The following is a 13834-nucleotide window of genomic DNA, read 5'->3' on the forward strand; positions in this document are numbered from 1 at the left end:
TATTTTGGGTGGTACAACACTGTACTTCTATCATTCTACTTCTAGAGTGTTACAACTGGATACAAATTTTATATGGGAGCCCTTAATTGTTGGACATAGGGCAACAAAAAACAATTACATGCATGCAGAAAGAAATAAACTTCTAAGAAATCCAGAGAAAATAAAAGAAATAAAGGTGAAAAATGAAAACAAAGAAAACAAGCAGGTTAAAAAGTAGCTCTACAAAGTATCATCAAGTAAAAAAAAAGTACACATATTTTCAAAAACAGGAAAAACAAATTTAGACAACTTCACTGTCCTGCCGCCCAGGTGGATGCTCCTTTTGATGCTTCTCCAAATGTACCTTTTTTCAATGTTCACTTAGTTTTCTTTCTCACTTTACTTTCACATGCCCCCTCAATATTATAATTAAAAATAAAATGGAGATGTGGCATCTGTGAAGCAAACATCTGCCTATAGCATCCCATTTATTTGCAGGGGTTGTTTTTGTCCTTTCTGGGATACCACAGAGCATTTTGGGAGAGAGGAATTGAGCAACATGTCTAACCTTCTCAAAAATGCCAATTAAGAATCCAGCAGGTGTTGTATTCTTCCTCAAGCACTAGACACAATATTTTCGCAATTCTAGAAACAACTCTAGAAGCTTATAGAACAACTGAGCCAATGTCAAAAGGACTGTTCTTAAACAGACTGAAAGGATGCTCCTGAGGTGATCTTATGTTATAACAAAGTAACAAACATGTAGAGGAGTAGATGAAAATTAAGATTTCCGTTTTCAAACCTTTTAGCAATTCTACCTTATTTTGTGTCACAAATTTCACAGCCTTAATATTAATCAACAGAATATATCTTATTCTAGTTGTCACTGCTTCAATCTACATTAGATAAGAGCATAAAATCATACCGTATCATCATGATATAAAGGGAGGGGCCTAAACCACATTGCTCTCTTGATCCAATTTAAAACCATTTGTTTAAGCAAACAACTATTAAACATTTTGACACATTTATGACAGAGCTATCTATCAGCAATAGCTCCTGGCATGACACATATTCCCTTCAAAGCTGAGAGTCAATATTCTAGAGCATAATGATAATGAATCACTCTCTTTAAATATGTGTTTCTTGCTTCATTCTTCATGAAAAAAAAGTAGCAGGATTTTAGTGGGAAGAAGAATCTTGAGGGAAAGAGAAGGCAAAGGAGACAAAATCATGATATCCCTGGGAAAATTCTCTTTCGAACATATTTTATGGAAAGAAAGGTTCTTTGGCTCACAACAGGCTCTCTCCTATAATAAAAGTCTTCAATATTGTAGTCGGACTTTAGAAACTACATCTTAAAATATGAAAAGAGGCCTGTTTGAAATTTGATAAGTTTAATTTTTTAAGCCTGATTATGCTATGTAGTACTGTACTTAACTAATCAAGTTAAAGATTGTAACACTGGAATTAAAAGTGATTTTTGAAATTATTTACAAATTTTCTCTTCAAAGTTTACAACATCTGAGAAAAAAGGATCTTAACCAAATTAATATTTCTGCTGCATTTTATTGGCACACTCATGGATGATATGCAACTTTACCACCAACAGATATAAAATTTTCATCTTTCTTTCATCTGGAATTGGATTCTGGATACTTTGTTTGTCAAAAACCTCCTTACACAAGCAAAGTCCAGTAGAATATCTTCTCCACTGTACAGAAAAATCACAGAGGTGTAAAGTACTTACTAGCTGACAGATCCCCTGTGGCTTTTGAAAAAAAACCTTAAAAGGCCTTTTTGGAATGCCCATTAGGTTCCTTCCAGGAAACAGCAGAGGTTGATTTTAAAAGCAGGCTAGGCTTTTTCATTTTTTAAGCTGCAAAATTTTTATACCTATCAGGAAAAAACCCTACTACATTTCCAGTCTTCAGGAAAATCCTACAGGTAGTCTTCGACTTACAACCACAACTGAGTCCAAAATGTCTGATATTCCACATGCTAAGCGGAGAGTTAAGTAAGTTTTGCCCCATCGTATAAAGGTCGTTATATGACCTTCCTTGTCACATTTGTTAAGGGAATCACTGCAGTTGTTAACGTAGTCACACAATTGTTAAGTGATTCTGGCTTCCCCACTGACTTTGCTTGCCAGAACACAAGCTCACAAAGGGGGATCACATGACCCTGGGGCAGATCAACCATCAAAATTCTGAGTCGGTTGCCAAATGTCTGAGTTTTGATCATGTGACCATGAAAACGCTGCAACGTTTGTGTGAAAAATGATCACAAGTCGCATTTTTAGTGCCATTGTAACTTTGAATGGTTCCTAAACAAACAGTTGTAAATCTATCTGTAAGAACAAGTACCCCAGACAAAACCTCCCTTGATGAACTTGTGCTGTCCCAGCCAGTCTATGGGAATTGGATAGTTACTTAGGAATTATGAGCTGTCCCCTTAAGGGAAGGCATCATGGCTCCCCACCATCCTTCCAGAACATCCTCCCATTGTAGCGGTGCATCTCAGGCCTCCAAAGCAGCAAGTTACGCCAAACAAGTTGTAGAAGCCCAAGTTGAAGCTGCAGCAGCAGAGGCAGATGTACGTGTTACGACAGAGGTGAAATGGCAGAAGGCTAAACTGTCCAAACAACAAGCCGAAATAGCCAAAGCTCAGGCCAATCAACAAGCTGAAATAGCCAAAGCTCAGGCCCAAGTGGAGTTACTCGAATGACAAAGAGAGACGGCAGGGAAAACAACATGGGCCGCAGCATGGCAGAAGGTGGCCAACGCTACCTCCCTCAACTTCGACCTCGACGAGTTGGGAGAAGAGAGCCCAGATACACGGGTCAAGGCCTATGTGGATGAGCAGCACTCGCTTCAAAACGAGCAGCTGGAACCACCTCAGTTGCCTAACAGTCTCCCACAACCAGAGAAGCACAGGGATGAACCTAACTACAGACTCTACACATTATTTACATAACTGATGTTGTATGACCTAAAGTACGAGATTCACTTTCCTCCAACAGCAAACCTTTCCCAACTGATGTTGTACATAATAAGGTCCGAGATTCTCTTTCCAACACTAGCATCCCTACTCCAACATCTCATGGCTTGCCAGATGAGCAAATTAGCCTTACAGTGCTCACAATGACTTCTCGACAAGTCGACATGCCATCAATGACAACTGCCACCCTCAATCCACAGGCAGCAGCATTCCTGCCACAATCTCAATACCAATCCGGCTCCCAGGCACCACAAGATAACTATGCCCAACCGACACAGCAGCATGACACTCGACCATCGTCCCCAGTATGGGAGGATGACATCCTCTGTAAGTACTGGGAAGAAGACTGCAACCCGTCATTGACTTACAACCCAAACCCACCCTATGAGAATCCAGGGGGAGAACCCTCTACGTCAATATCTCCCCCCAACTCAGCAAATGCTGAAGATTACTGGAGAAACTTGGCTGTACAGAGTGGAAAGCTAAATTTGCATGCCAACAGAGTTTGTAGATTCTCTGACAAGCCAGGCAGTGAATATCTAGTATGGAAGAAACTTTTCCTGCGCCCCGTTCAGATGGCACGCCTGAACCCTGATGAAATAATCAGACACTTGATAGCATGGCTAGGGCCACAGTCTACTGACATATCGAGGGCACTTTTGAAATCCCACTTAAGACGACCCGGCTGCTGCCCTATGGTTATCATGGAAAAGGTTGACAAACTGTATGGCACTTCCAAGGATGTAGAAGCAACACTCCTGGATAGCCTCAACAGTTTTCCTAAAATTCCTATCGACAAGCCTCGCCAAATCATAGATCTCGCTAACATACTTGTCCAGCTGAGAAAAGCACAACAGGATCCCAACTTACTGGGACTCGCCTGTCTCGAACACATTGACACACAGAACAAAATTGTTCGAAAACTTCCACAGGTGCTAATTGAAAAGTGGCTCCAGTTGACTGACACCTTCATGGCCAAGGGTCGCCACCATTTTATACCTTTCACACTTCTTGAAGAATTCGTGTCCCACCAGGCGACAGTGTGCAACACACACTGAGCCTGTGGACTCAGAGCTGTTAGTCCTCCTAATAACAGAAGATACAAGAGCAACCATATATCACCCTCAGGCCTTATACATACTACCAGAGAAAGACCCTTCATGGTTGTCCATGACACCAAGATCAACTCCTCATCCACACACAGTTGGGGAGAGAACTCCTCAGATACAACCCAATTTAGATCTCCGAACACAAGGAGAATACAGTTTTGTCCTATGTCCACAACACTCTTCACTTGCTGAACATCTGCACTGCAGCGAAATCACTGACCCAACGAAAAGAATTGCTAAGAGAGTACCCATACTGCTACAAGTGCTGCGAATCCAAACATTTGCCCAAATACTGCACAACCAAAGTGCAATGTCATGTCTGCAAAAGTGACCAGCACCCGACCGTGCTGCATCCAGACTCCAGGCCGCCACTGCAGATACCTCGTAACCTTCCTTCAGAAAAGGAGCCGCAACGTAACACAGAAGCATGCAGGGCTTCTCGGCAGACTGAGAAACTGCAACCAAAACCAAGCATGAGCATCAACTGCATAGCACTGTGCACCAACTCACCACACCCTCGTTCATGTCTTCCCATCTGCTTAGCCAAAGTGTATCCTGAAGGACGCCCTGAAGATGCCATGAAAATGTACGTGCGGAGAGACACTCAAAGAACCTGAACCCTGGCCAGATCTGCATTCTTCGACCTCTTTAAATTGCAACCAGAAAAACTTCCCTTCACTGTATCAACGTGCCATGGACCAAGAAGCATGGCGCAGAGGAGAGCTACTGGACTCTGCATAGAGTCATTGGATGGAAGTTCCCAGTTCCCACTACTGCTTGTATTTGAATGCGATGGGATACCGAACGTACCATGCCTCACCTACAGCACCTAGCTCATCACTTTCCTGCTCTAGATCCAGAGGCTGATATCCTACTCTTGCTGGGAAATAATGCCCCACACGCCTTTCTCTTCTCTGAGTCAGTCAGCGGCCCTGTAGACAGCCTAGTGGCCATCAAATCTCCACTGGGATGGGGGATAGTAGGAACTGTCAGTGACGCCCAGATGCAGGCTTCAACTCAGGCACATGCCTTAGCACCATCCATTCCAACCGCCGTCTGATGCCCTTTAGCACCATTGAAAACAAAAATGCCGTTCCAACGTAAAAGGCCGCTGGCGATCAGTACACTTTTGCTAGGACACCCTAAATGGTCGCCAACAACCACCAGACGTCCACTAAGACGCTCTACATGGGCATATGCCTCCGCAACACCCTTTCCAGCAGCTTCCCGATGTCCTTTGACACTGTGGAAGCAAGAGTACCGTTCCAACCCTAAAAGGCTGCCAAAAACGACCAGCAGACTTTCACCTTTGCCACCAAGAGTACCTGTACAACCTAAAAGGCCACCAGAGGTGACCAGCAGACTTTCACCTTTGCTATCGAGAGTACCTGTACACCCTAAAAGGCCACCAGAGGTGACCAGCAGACTTGCACCAAGAGGACGAACTTGAAGATTGAACCTCAAGCTTTGCATGCTTTGCTTTGTTTGATGTTTTATTAATAATGTTTACTGTTTTTCTTAGTTACATAGCTAACTGTTGATCTTAGCTATATAGTTATCTGCTATTCAGTTAGTATTACTGTTTACTGCTTATCTTAGTTTATAGTTAATTTTTTACTCTTCCTTTAATAGTGGAATTTACAATTCCAGGCGGTGAGTGTGCTGTCCCAGCCAGTCTATGGGAAATGGATAGTTACTTAGGAATTATGAGCTGTCCCCTTAAGGGAATGCAACATGGTAAATGTAGTTAAAGCTATCCTGGGAAATGTAGTTCATGTCACATGACCACATCTGTAATCCTGATTGGTCACTGGATTGACCCTTGGTGGATTGGGGGAGGTTTCCCTCATTCTTTGTCTGAACTCTCTATCTCATAGCACCTTCTTTCTATCGCTATGAGATAGGTTAGGAGATAACCATCTTTTACCTGCAAGGCTGATATACAAAGGATTGGTCATTAAAGAAGAACTTCGTCACAAATGTGAGTTATGAAATACTTGATGTACCAATAAATGTACTTTGTTATGGATGTTTTGTGGAATCTATCTATCTGCATCTGCACAGCTACAAATCCACCTCTGTGCAAGAGACAGAAAAGAACTTGAAGCTGACACTAGAAAAAAACAGAATTATTTTAGGTTTCACATCTCTATTATAGAATGGAAACCATTGATAAAACAATATCTCATTCCCTCAAATCCCCCATTTTCCTTTTGAAAGTTGAAAGGCCTGGGGTAAAGGAAGACTAGTACCTACCAATCATATTTATACTATAAAATGGAAAATATTTCAATTCTATATCTGTGAAAATATGTTCTTCTCTCATATTATTTATGAGAGCCACTCTTATCCTCTCTGAGAGAATCCAGAAAAATGGTTTTATGTGGGCACATATATAAACTTTATGAGCTACAGATACTAGTTAAATAAAATCCTAAACATACGTAAGATGGTTCAGGCTTCTCAAAAACCAACCCTGGCACATGTAAATTAAAATCTAAGGAGGAATAAATTATACAAGCTTTTCATGAGGACTCAGCTTTTTTTTTTCACTTCACCTGGATAAAATCTAATGATATAGACAGATTAATGTCATTAACTTAGTAACAGATTTTATATATTATTATATTAGCCACGGCTCTAAATATTGAGAACAGTTCTCCCCAGTCACAATTTGCATAATAGCAAAACTGATTTTGCTAGGTGGGTCTGCTAGATACTTTTTAATTTCAAAATACATGGCCACAGCTAAGAATTCAAAGTCTATACAACAACAACAACAAAAACAACAACAACAGTGATGCAAAAGTAATAATTTTTAACTGTCACCATGCGCAAAGTAAGCTTTTCAGAGGCAACGACAACTGTGAATCTCAATTACACCAAAACCAGATGTGATTACTAATAACAATAGGTTTACAAAACTCATTTCATTTTAATGAAATCCCAATTCAGATTCTTGCTGAAAGTGTCTGGAATATGTTGCATCCTCATGCCTGTCACTTAATCTGATGTGAATGTTTATTTATTGTGCACTTGGTTCTGAAACAGCTGCAATTCCCAAAGCTATTTCTAAAATGGTCAGTTTGCTGGAGAAACCAACCGGTCATTTGGATAAGTGTCAAAGTCTGGAGTCTTTTAAAAACATAAGAATAATGTATAGGTACGTCTTAAGTTTTTGACTTTGAAATTGTTTTCTGAACTTAAGTTTATTCTTACTTAAATCAAGAATGAGTTCACTCACTATGCTAAACCATGATTTATTGAAAACACCATAATGGTTAGGAATCTTAGGATCATATGGAATGTTAAAACATAAATTGTGATTCCTTAAATGAGTTCACACAACACAGTATGGCAAAATTAAGCAAATCTCTTTGTGCTCAACATGATGTGTGAAGCCAGCTTTCCCTCTTAATAATAAAATGAACTTTTTTCCTTAGGGCTCAGATTTATTTCTTCACTGCTTTTACATTCAATTATTTAAATGTACATTCTTCTGTTTAGAAAAAAGTAATAAAACTCTAATTTACCTTCTTACTTTCATGCTGTATAAAAAAAGTCAGAAGTAGACTGGTTTAATTTTGTAACATAAAAGACTTGTTGGAGTCTGAAATATAATTGACACAAAGGAGAGAAGTATGGGGAAGCTTTATTAATTAACTGGATCAAACACAATCAACTATTTTAGTTAATACATCTTTAGGACTGATTCTGTATAAGGATAACTTTTAGTTTATACTGTATGTATTAAACTACTGTCCACTGTATTTCTTCTGATGTAATCATAGAGAACTTTACACCATATCAGCTTATATCATTTCAGCAGTCCTTAAAATGCGGATTATTAAATCCTTCATGTTTTCTTGCATAAAACACTGAATTTTAGCTAATTCCTGCATCTACAACACAATGCATCTTTTTATATTGTTAAAAGATATCAGAGCAATTCTAATAAATCACTCCCATTGTTTTTGGAGACTTTCTATTTAAAAAACTTCTGCTGCCTGGAAGAGGAGATACTGATAGTGTGGCAACCATTTTGCTGCCAAACAGAATATCTAACACAAGGTACACAAACTCAAGTTAAGTTCTTGAGAGTCTTAGAGCAATCCCATTCTTCTTGAGCATATGGTTTATGTAACTTATACAGTCCAAATTGAGGAATCTTGTCTCTACACATCCAAGATTCATAATATGTAACTGTTTAACTTGCTTATCTACAAGTAAACTACAGATAAATATCACATTATGGATTAATTGCAGTTAAAACAGCAACACTGAGTGACAAGTAGAGTCACTGCATGATCCAGGAGGAGAGTAACCAAGGGCAGAATGGCTGAATAGAGAAGATGCCATTGGTGACAGCTAAGAGGTGGCACAGACTGTGGGAGCAGGCAACTCCAACACGTGTGGAGTAAGCTAATTGATCCATAAGAGTGTTTGGTTATATTAAAAAGAAATTACCACCCCAGGTTTATACGACAGTACTGAGAAATGGCAGGAATTTGGGGAGAAATTTAACCCTTAAGATAAAAAAAGTCTAACTTATGTTCCTTTCATATTCTTTCTGCCCATATTTGCTACTCCTCAGATATCTTTCTATTATTTTTTTTTCCATACAAGGTACCAGAGTTCATTAGGAAGTTCTGTTCATTGTTCAGTTTGATTATAAACACTGAAAGATAGTGGCAACCTGAGAACAATTTGAAGCATATTTGAGACTGGCATTTCTTATACGGTATTATGGCACTGAAATAAAGTCTCGGGCTGAGTTTAGCCACACTTTGCCTACTCATATCTCAGCAGCTCTGAGGAAGGGCATCCTTTTTTTCTATTCCAAGCATCTCCACTAAAAGGAATGAAAGAGCCATTTCCTTGAGACCCTAAATAACTTCGAGTTACAGGAACACACAATGTAGCATCCCTGGATGGGAATCACCAGGGGAATTTTTTTATTTTAAACTAGCAAGTTCTGCAGCCTGAAAAAAAAAAAAGATTCAAAACCCTGATCTAGAAAAATCAATATATAGAGAGAAACAGATTTATGGAAATCAAAGATATGTTATTAGCATGCTCTTTGCGAGTTAACACAAAGTAAGTCTGGCAAAGAACAGATTCTTTATGATCAGTCACACCCAACAAATGTCAATTTTGTAATACAAAAGCAATTACCTAAGATATTTTTTCAATTATATCAAATTTAATATAACATTTGGTTTAATTGCAAACAGCTGTTGATCTTTCTATAGTGCTCCATTAAAGAGTTACATATGTGTTCAGATGAAACATTCAGACTGCATTTATGTATTTCATGACAAATTTTAAGAAGCATACAAAAAATAAACCCCAAAAGTGATGAACACACTAGCACAGTCTCTTTTATTATGATGGTAATATATTCAAATAATGAGTTAACCATAGATAATTGGGATATTATTAGCACCTTGATCTCTTTGATTCTGGGTTTAATAATGCCCATTAAAATCTCTCTTTGGGGTGGGGTGGGGGGTGGAAGTAACTATTTAAAATTTGATTATATCCCAAGGGAGAGAAGGAGGGCATGCCTGACTGAATAAGTGGTTTTTGCACTACATCGTTGCTTAAAAGTCTCAGTCGGAAAGTCCATTGTGCATGCATACATATACAGGCGGGAGTGGGGGAGTAAAAAAGGACACAAAATATCTGTGACTTGTAGACTTACCTAACCACCTCATTAGCGATGTCATGATCTGAAGATATTTAGTTTTCTGCACATTAAAAAAGGTGAAAGGACCCAAAAGAAGAGTAAATACTGCCTGAAAGAAAAACAATTGAGAAAAATAATTAAGATTAAGAAAAACAATTGAGAAAACAATGCAGATTAAGGAAACTGGTAGAAGTATAAAGAATTCATTGAAATAGTGTTTTACCAATTATTATTCACTTAAAAAAGAATAAATTTGCTTATTAAACAATTTACTTATTATTTTGATTAAGGTACGAGGCATAATACTAATAGGCTTCATCACATTCAGCTGGTAGACAGTGCTATACAAGTTTCTCTACCTCAGATTATACCTACCATCCATTATTAATGTTTTTTGCAAATTTCTCCAAAGAAGAAACAAATTTTGATATTTTTAGTAAGACTCAAATTTGTTCCAAACTGGCTTATTAAACGTATATCATTAATACTAAAATATGTCATATAGAATGCATCATCAGAGAAAGTGAAAAATAGCAAACAAAAATTCAGAATACACATTTATGTAGGTGCAAAAGCAGCCAATATTTCTTGCACGTTTCACTACTGACTTGATTAATCATCCATTATGTCTTTTTTTTAATTGACAGAAAGGTGGACAAATCCAGTTGGGACTGAAGTCTAAAACAGACTTTCTTTTCACTCTGCTTGACTCGATGAAAATCACCCTTAACTTGTTATTTGTCCTACTGAATATTCATGTTTTGTCACGTAAGATAGAAGAAAGTGAATGTGTTCATGAGCATGCATTTCATTTTTATTTGGACATATATCCCAGGTGCAATCATGTCTCTCCTTGTTAACCAAGGTGTTGAAAAAAATGATGGGAGATTCAAAGTTAACTTTTTTAAAATATTTGGTTCAGGAACTCATCTCACGGCCATATTTTCAAAAACCAACAGTAGTGGTGCATAAACCATATTGTCAGAATTAATCCAGTTTTATGGGATTATCAATAACCTGTTTCCACATTTCCTTTCAAGGGATTTCCAAAATGTTCAGAAGTATCTCTTAAAGCATATCATAAACATTTTACAAGTTCTCTAGATTATTATTATTATATACACAATATGAAATTACAGCTACCAGTTCTTTAACATGTGTTAGCCTTCATAAGCATGGAGTTATTTCCAAGAACCTAGCATATTGTAATGTATCAGAGTGGTAGATATGCAGATCCAAGTCATGTGGCCTTTGTAATTAATAGATGGAAATTTTGTCAATGTGCAGTTTATCAAGTGTCATCCGAGGCTTTTTCATATACCACCCAATGTACCAATAACCACTGTGACCACAGTCAGTTTATGCCATAATCTTTCAACTTTGTGATATTTGTGATGCTTGGTGATCTCCAATTCTTTGTCTTCTATTCTACTACCCCTGAAATTGTCACATCAATTATCCACATAATAATTATCCATTCTTCTTTTCAACCACACTTAAATCTGTTGTATTATGCAAGACTTTATCAGGTTGTATTTGGAAATCCCACAATATTTTAACCTGCTCATTTTTCAATTATTTTTTCCCAACTATATTCTCCCACTAATTTACATTACTGGGTCATGATAATTTATCATAATCGGTTTGTGAATCTTCTTGCACGAGCTGTAAAATCTACTATTTCTTCTTCTTTGCACAATCTGCACCTTGAATCATTTGATTATTTTTTTTTCCAGTTCTGGCCTTGATTGTATTAGTTTAAATAGTTTGCTCTTAAGCAGCCAAAATCAAGCCTCCAGTTTCTTTCTTTTTTTAATTCTTCCAATTGTAAGCTATTGCCAAATTTTATCTTTTCCACTTTCCCTGCCGTCTGTCATCCCCCTGTTAGAATCTGACTCTGAGGGAAAGGAGGAACAACCGACAGGGAGAGGGAATGTGGCTCCGGAGATTGTGGAAGAAACTGGGGAAGGGTACAGGCCAGCTGGGCATTCAGAGGAAGACCCAGGCCCATCCCCCCTGTTAGGAATATAAGTCACCTAACAGGTATTTGGGTTAGAAATATATAAACCAGGACAAACATTTTAGTACTATGTCTTTAAGAGATTGCAAAAACTGCAATTGGATGTTTAAGATGGATAACAATAAGATGGAGTCAGAAACCGGGATTGTTTTAGTCTTAGTCTTAGTCTCAGAAGAGAGTGTGTCTGAGTGAGTATCTCTGTTTCCTTCTGTTGGAAAGTATTGCCGTTCCATTTTTCCTAATTGACTGATATTACTGGATTTGATGTAAGTCTGATACTGAACTGTTTTTGACACTGGAATTTGATATTTCTATTATCCCTGGATTGAAAAACTGACTGATTTTACCTGTGAATGACTTTGGACTGCTTATTTTGGACTTTGCTTAAACCTTTCTTGAAGTAAAAACCTACATTTACTGTACAGTGTATCTGTGTACTGTGTGTGTATTATTCAAACACTTCTCTCAAATACGTCTCCCTGTATGTGCTCATTCTCCTAACGGGGAATTACCTCAACACCCACCTTCATCCTAAGGGACGCAGGGAGGAGCAGATAAGGGAGAAAAGTGAATGGCGTGGTCTATGGGGAGGAAAGGGCCTTGATCCCCTTCAGGGGCTGCAGCTGTGAGGACTGTTTAAAAGGACAAACTGCGCATGGGCCAGTGCTGGAAGCAAAGTGTGAAAATATTTCTAGTCTGTCAGTTCTTATCTGAGTTCTGGCGTCTTTCCCAGTGTGTGTATTTCAATATCTGTGGACGTCTTCAAGCCCTTATCCTGCCTTGTTTCATTAATCCTTCAGTGTGTTTTGTGTTGTTTTTTTTCTATTTATATATGTTTTGAGTTTGAATGGAAGTTCTTCCTTTTCGCAACTGTTTGTGGGGAGTTTTTTCTCCAGTCAATGATAATTGGACCTTTAAAGCCAAGTTGAAGGAATTAAAGGGACTTCACCTGTTTTTGTGACATTGTTGCTTTTGTATCCCACCCTGGGTCATCACACCATCTTTTAAAGAAATTGACCATGTAATGCTTTTCTTGCCGGTATTTTGTTCATGTATTATTTTAATATTCAAATTTTTTTTTTCTGTACATTGAGTAAGTTCCAATTTTTATCTTGCATCAGTCCCCCTTTTTACTGACTTTTACATAACCGAATGCATGCTTCACAGTTTATTTGACCTAAAGTAAACCTCTGCTTCTATTTTTGCAGAGCAGGTATAATCTATCATTATCACTTCAGGGACATAATGTATAACAAATAGTCATCAATTTTCTTGTTTTCAGTCCAAACTGTCCTGTTCAGCTTGTGTCCAGTTAATAATTCCAAGTGTGTATCATGTCACAGGTTTGGCCCAGGTATTTATAGCTTTGATGGTGTTTCCATCATTCAGTTTTGTCTTTAGTGTTTTCCTCATTCTTTGGATGTATTCTTTATTAATCACTTTCTTAATTTATCCATGCTTGATGTTAAACATGTGCAAAATGTTCAAACAGGTACAATTCATTTTAAAACTAAACTTGAAAATTTCTGAAGTACCAATAAAATATTGAGTACTGATTAATTCTGTATCTATTTTCTATTTAATTAATACAGTCAAATAGTTGGGAAAAGAATATTCTGCTGCATATAGTCTATTCTATTGCAAGCCTGTTCAGCAAATAAAAAATACGATGCAATTTATATTCCGTATAGGGAATAAGACAAGTGAATTATCCTGGCAGTTTAGTATATTTATCCATAAATGTGAACGCACCGGTTGTGGTATGCTCATTGATTACATGTATGAGTACTTCTGTATCCAGAGTATACTATGCTGCTGGCTGAAAAGGAATAGTCTGGTGTATGGGTACATTTTATTCAGCAAATAATAATAAAAGACCCCTAATATTGTTTAATATCACACATTGGGTTGCTATTATTCATAATTCAAAAGGTGAATTCTCCAGAAATATTGAACCACTTTTCCTGGATTTAAGATTATAAGAGTCCTTGTGCAACTCTGACAAAACCATTTAAATCAATTCTGCTTGGAATGAAG

At 37.9% G+C, this 13834-nt stretch overlaps 1 protein-coding gene across 3 annotated transcripts in view; it reads right to left on the reverse strand.

The window, feature by feature from the left end:
• The window catches only part of SLC38A12 (solute carrier family 38 member 12), a 69472-nt gene that overhangs the window by 10011 nt on the left and 45627 nt on the right, over positions 1 to 13834 (reverse strand). For all 3 annotated transcript variants that reach the window (XM_087924898.1, XM_026701942.2, XM_087924899.1), the window contains exon 9: positions 9793 to 9886. In XM_087924898.1, coding sequence (XP_087781024.1) covers positions 9793 to 9886 — 94 coding nt within the window. The remainder of the gene's footprint in view (positions 1 to 9792; positions 9887 to 13834) is intronic.

The sequence above is a fragment of the Pseudonaja textilis genome, chromosome 2, assembly GCF_049901715.1.
Source record: "Pseudonaja textilis isolate UNSWEBS1 chromosome 2, rPseTex1.2, whole genome shotgun sequence".
In the NCBI taxonomy this organism is placed as follows: Eukaryota; Metazoa; Chordata; class Lepidosauria; order Squamata; family Elapidae; genus Pseudonaja; species Pseudonaja textilis.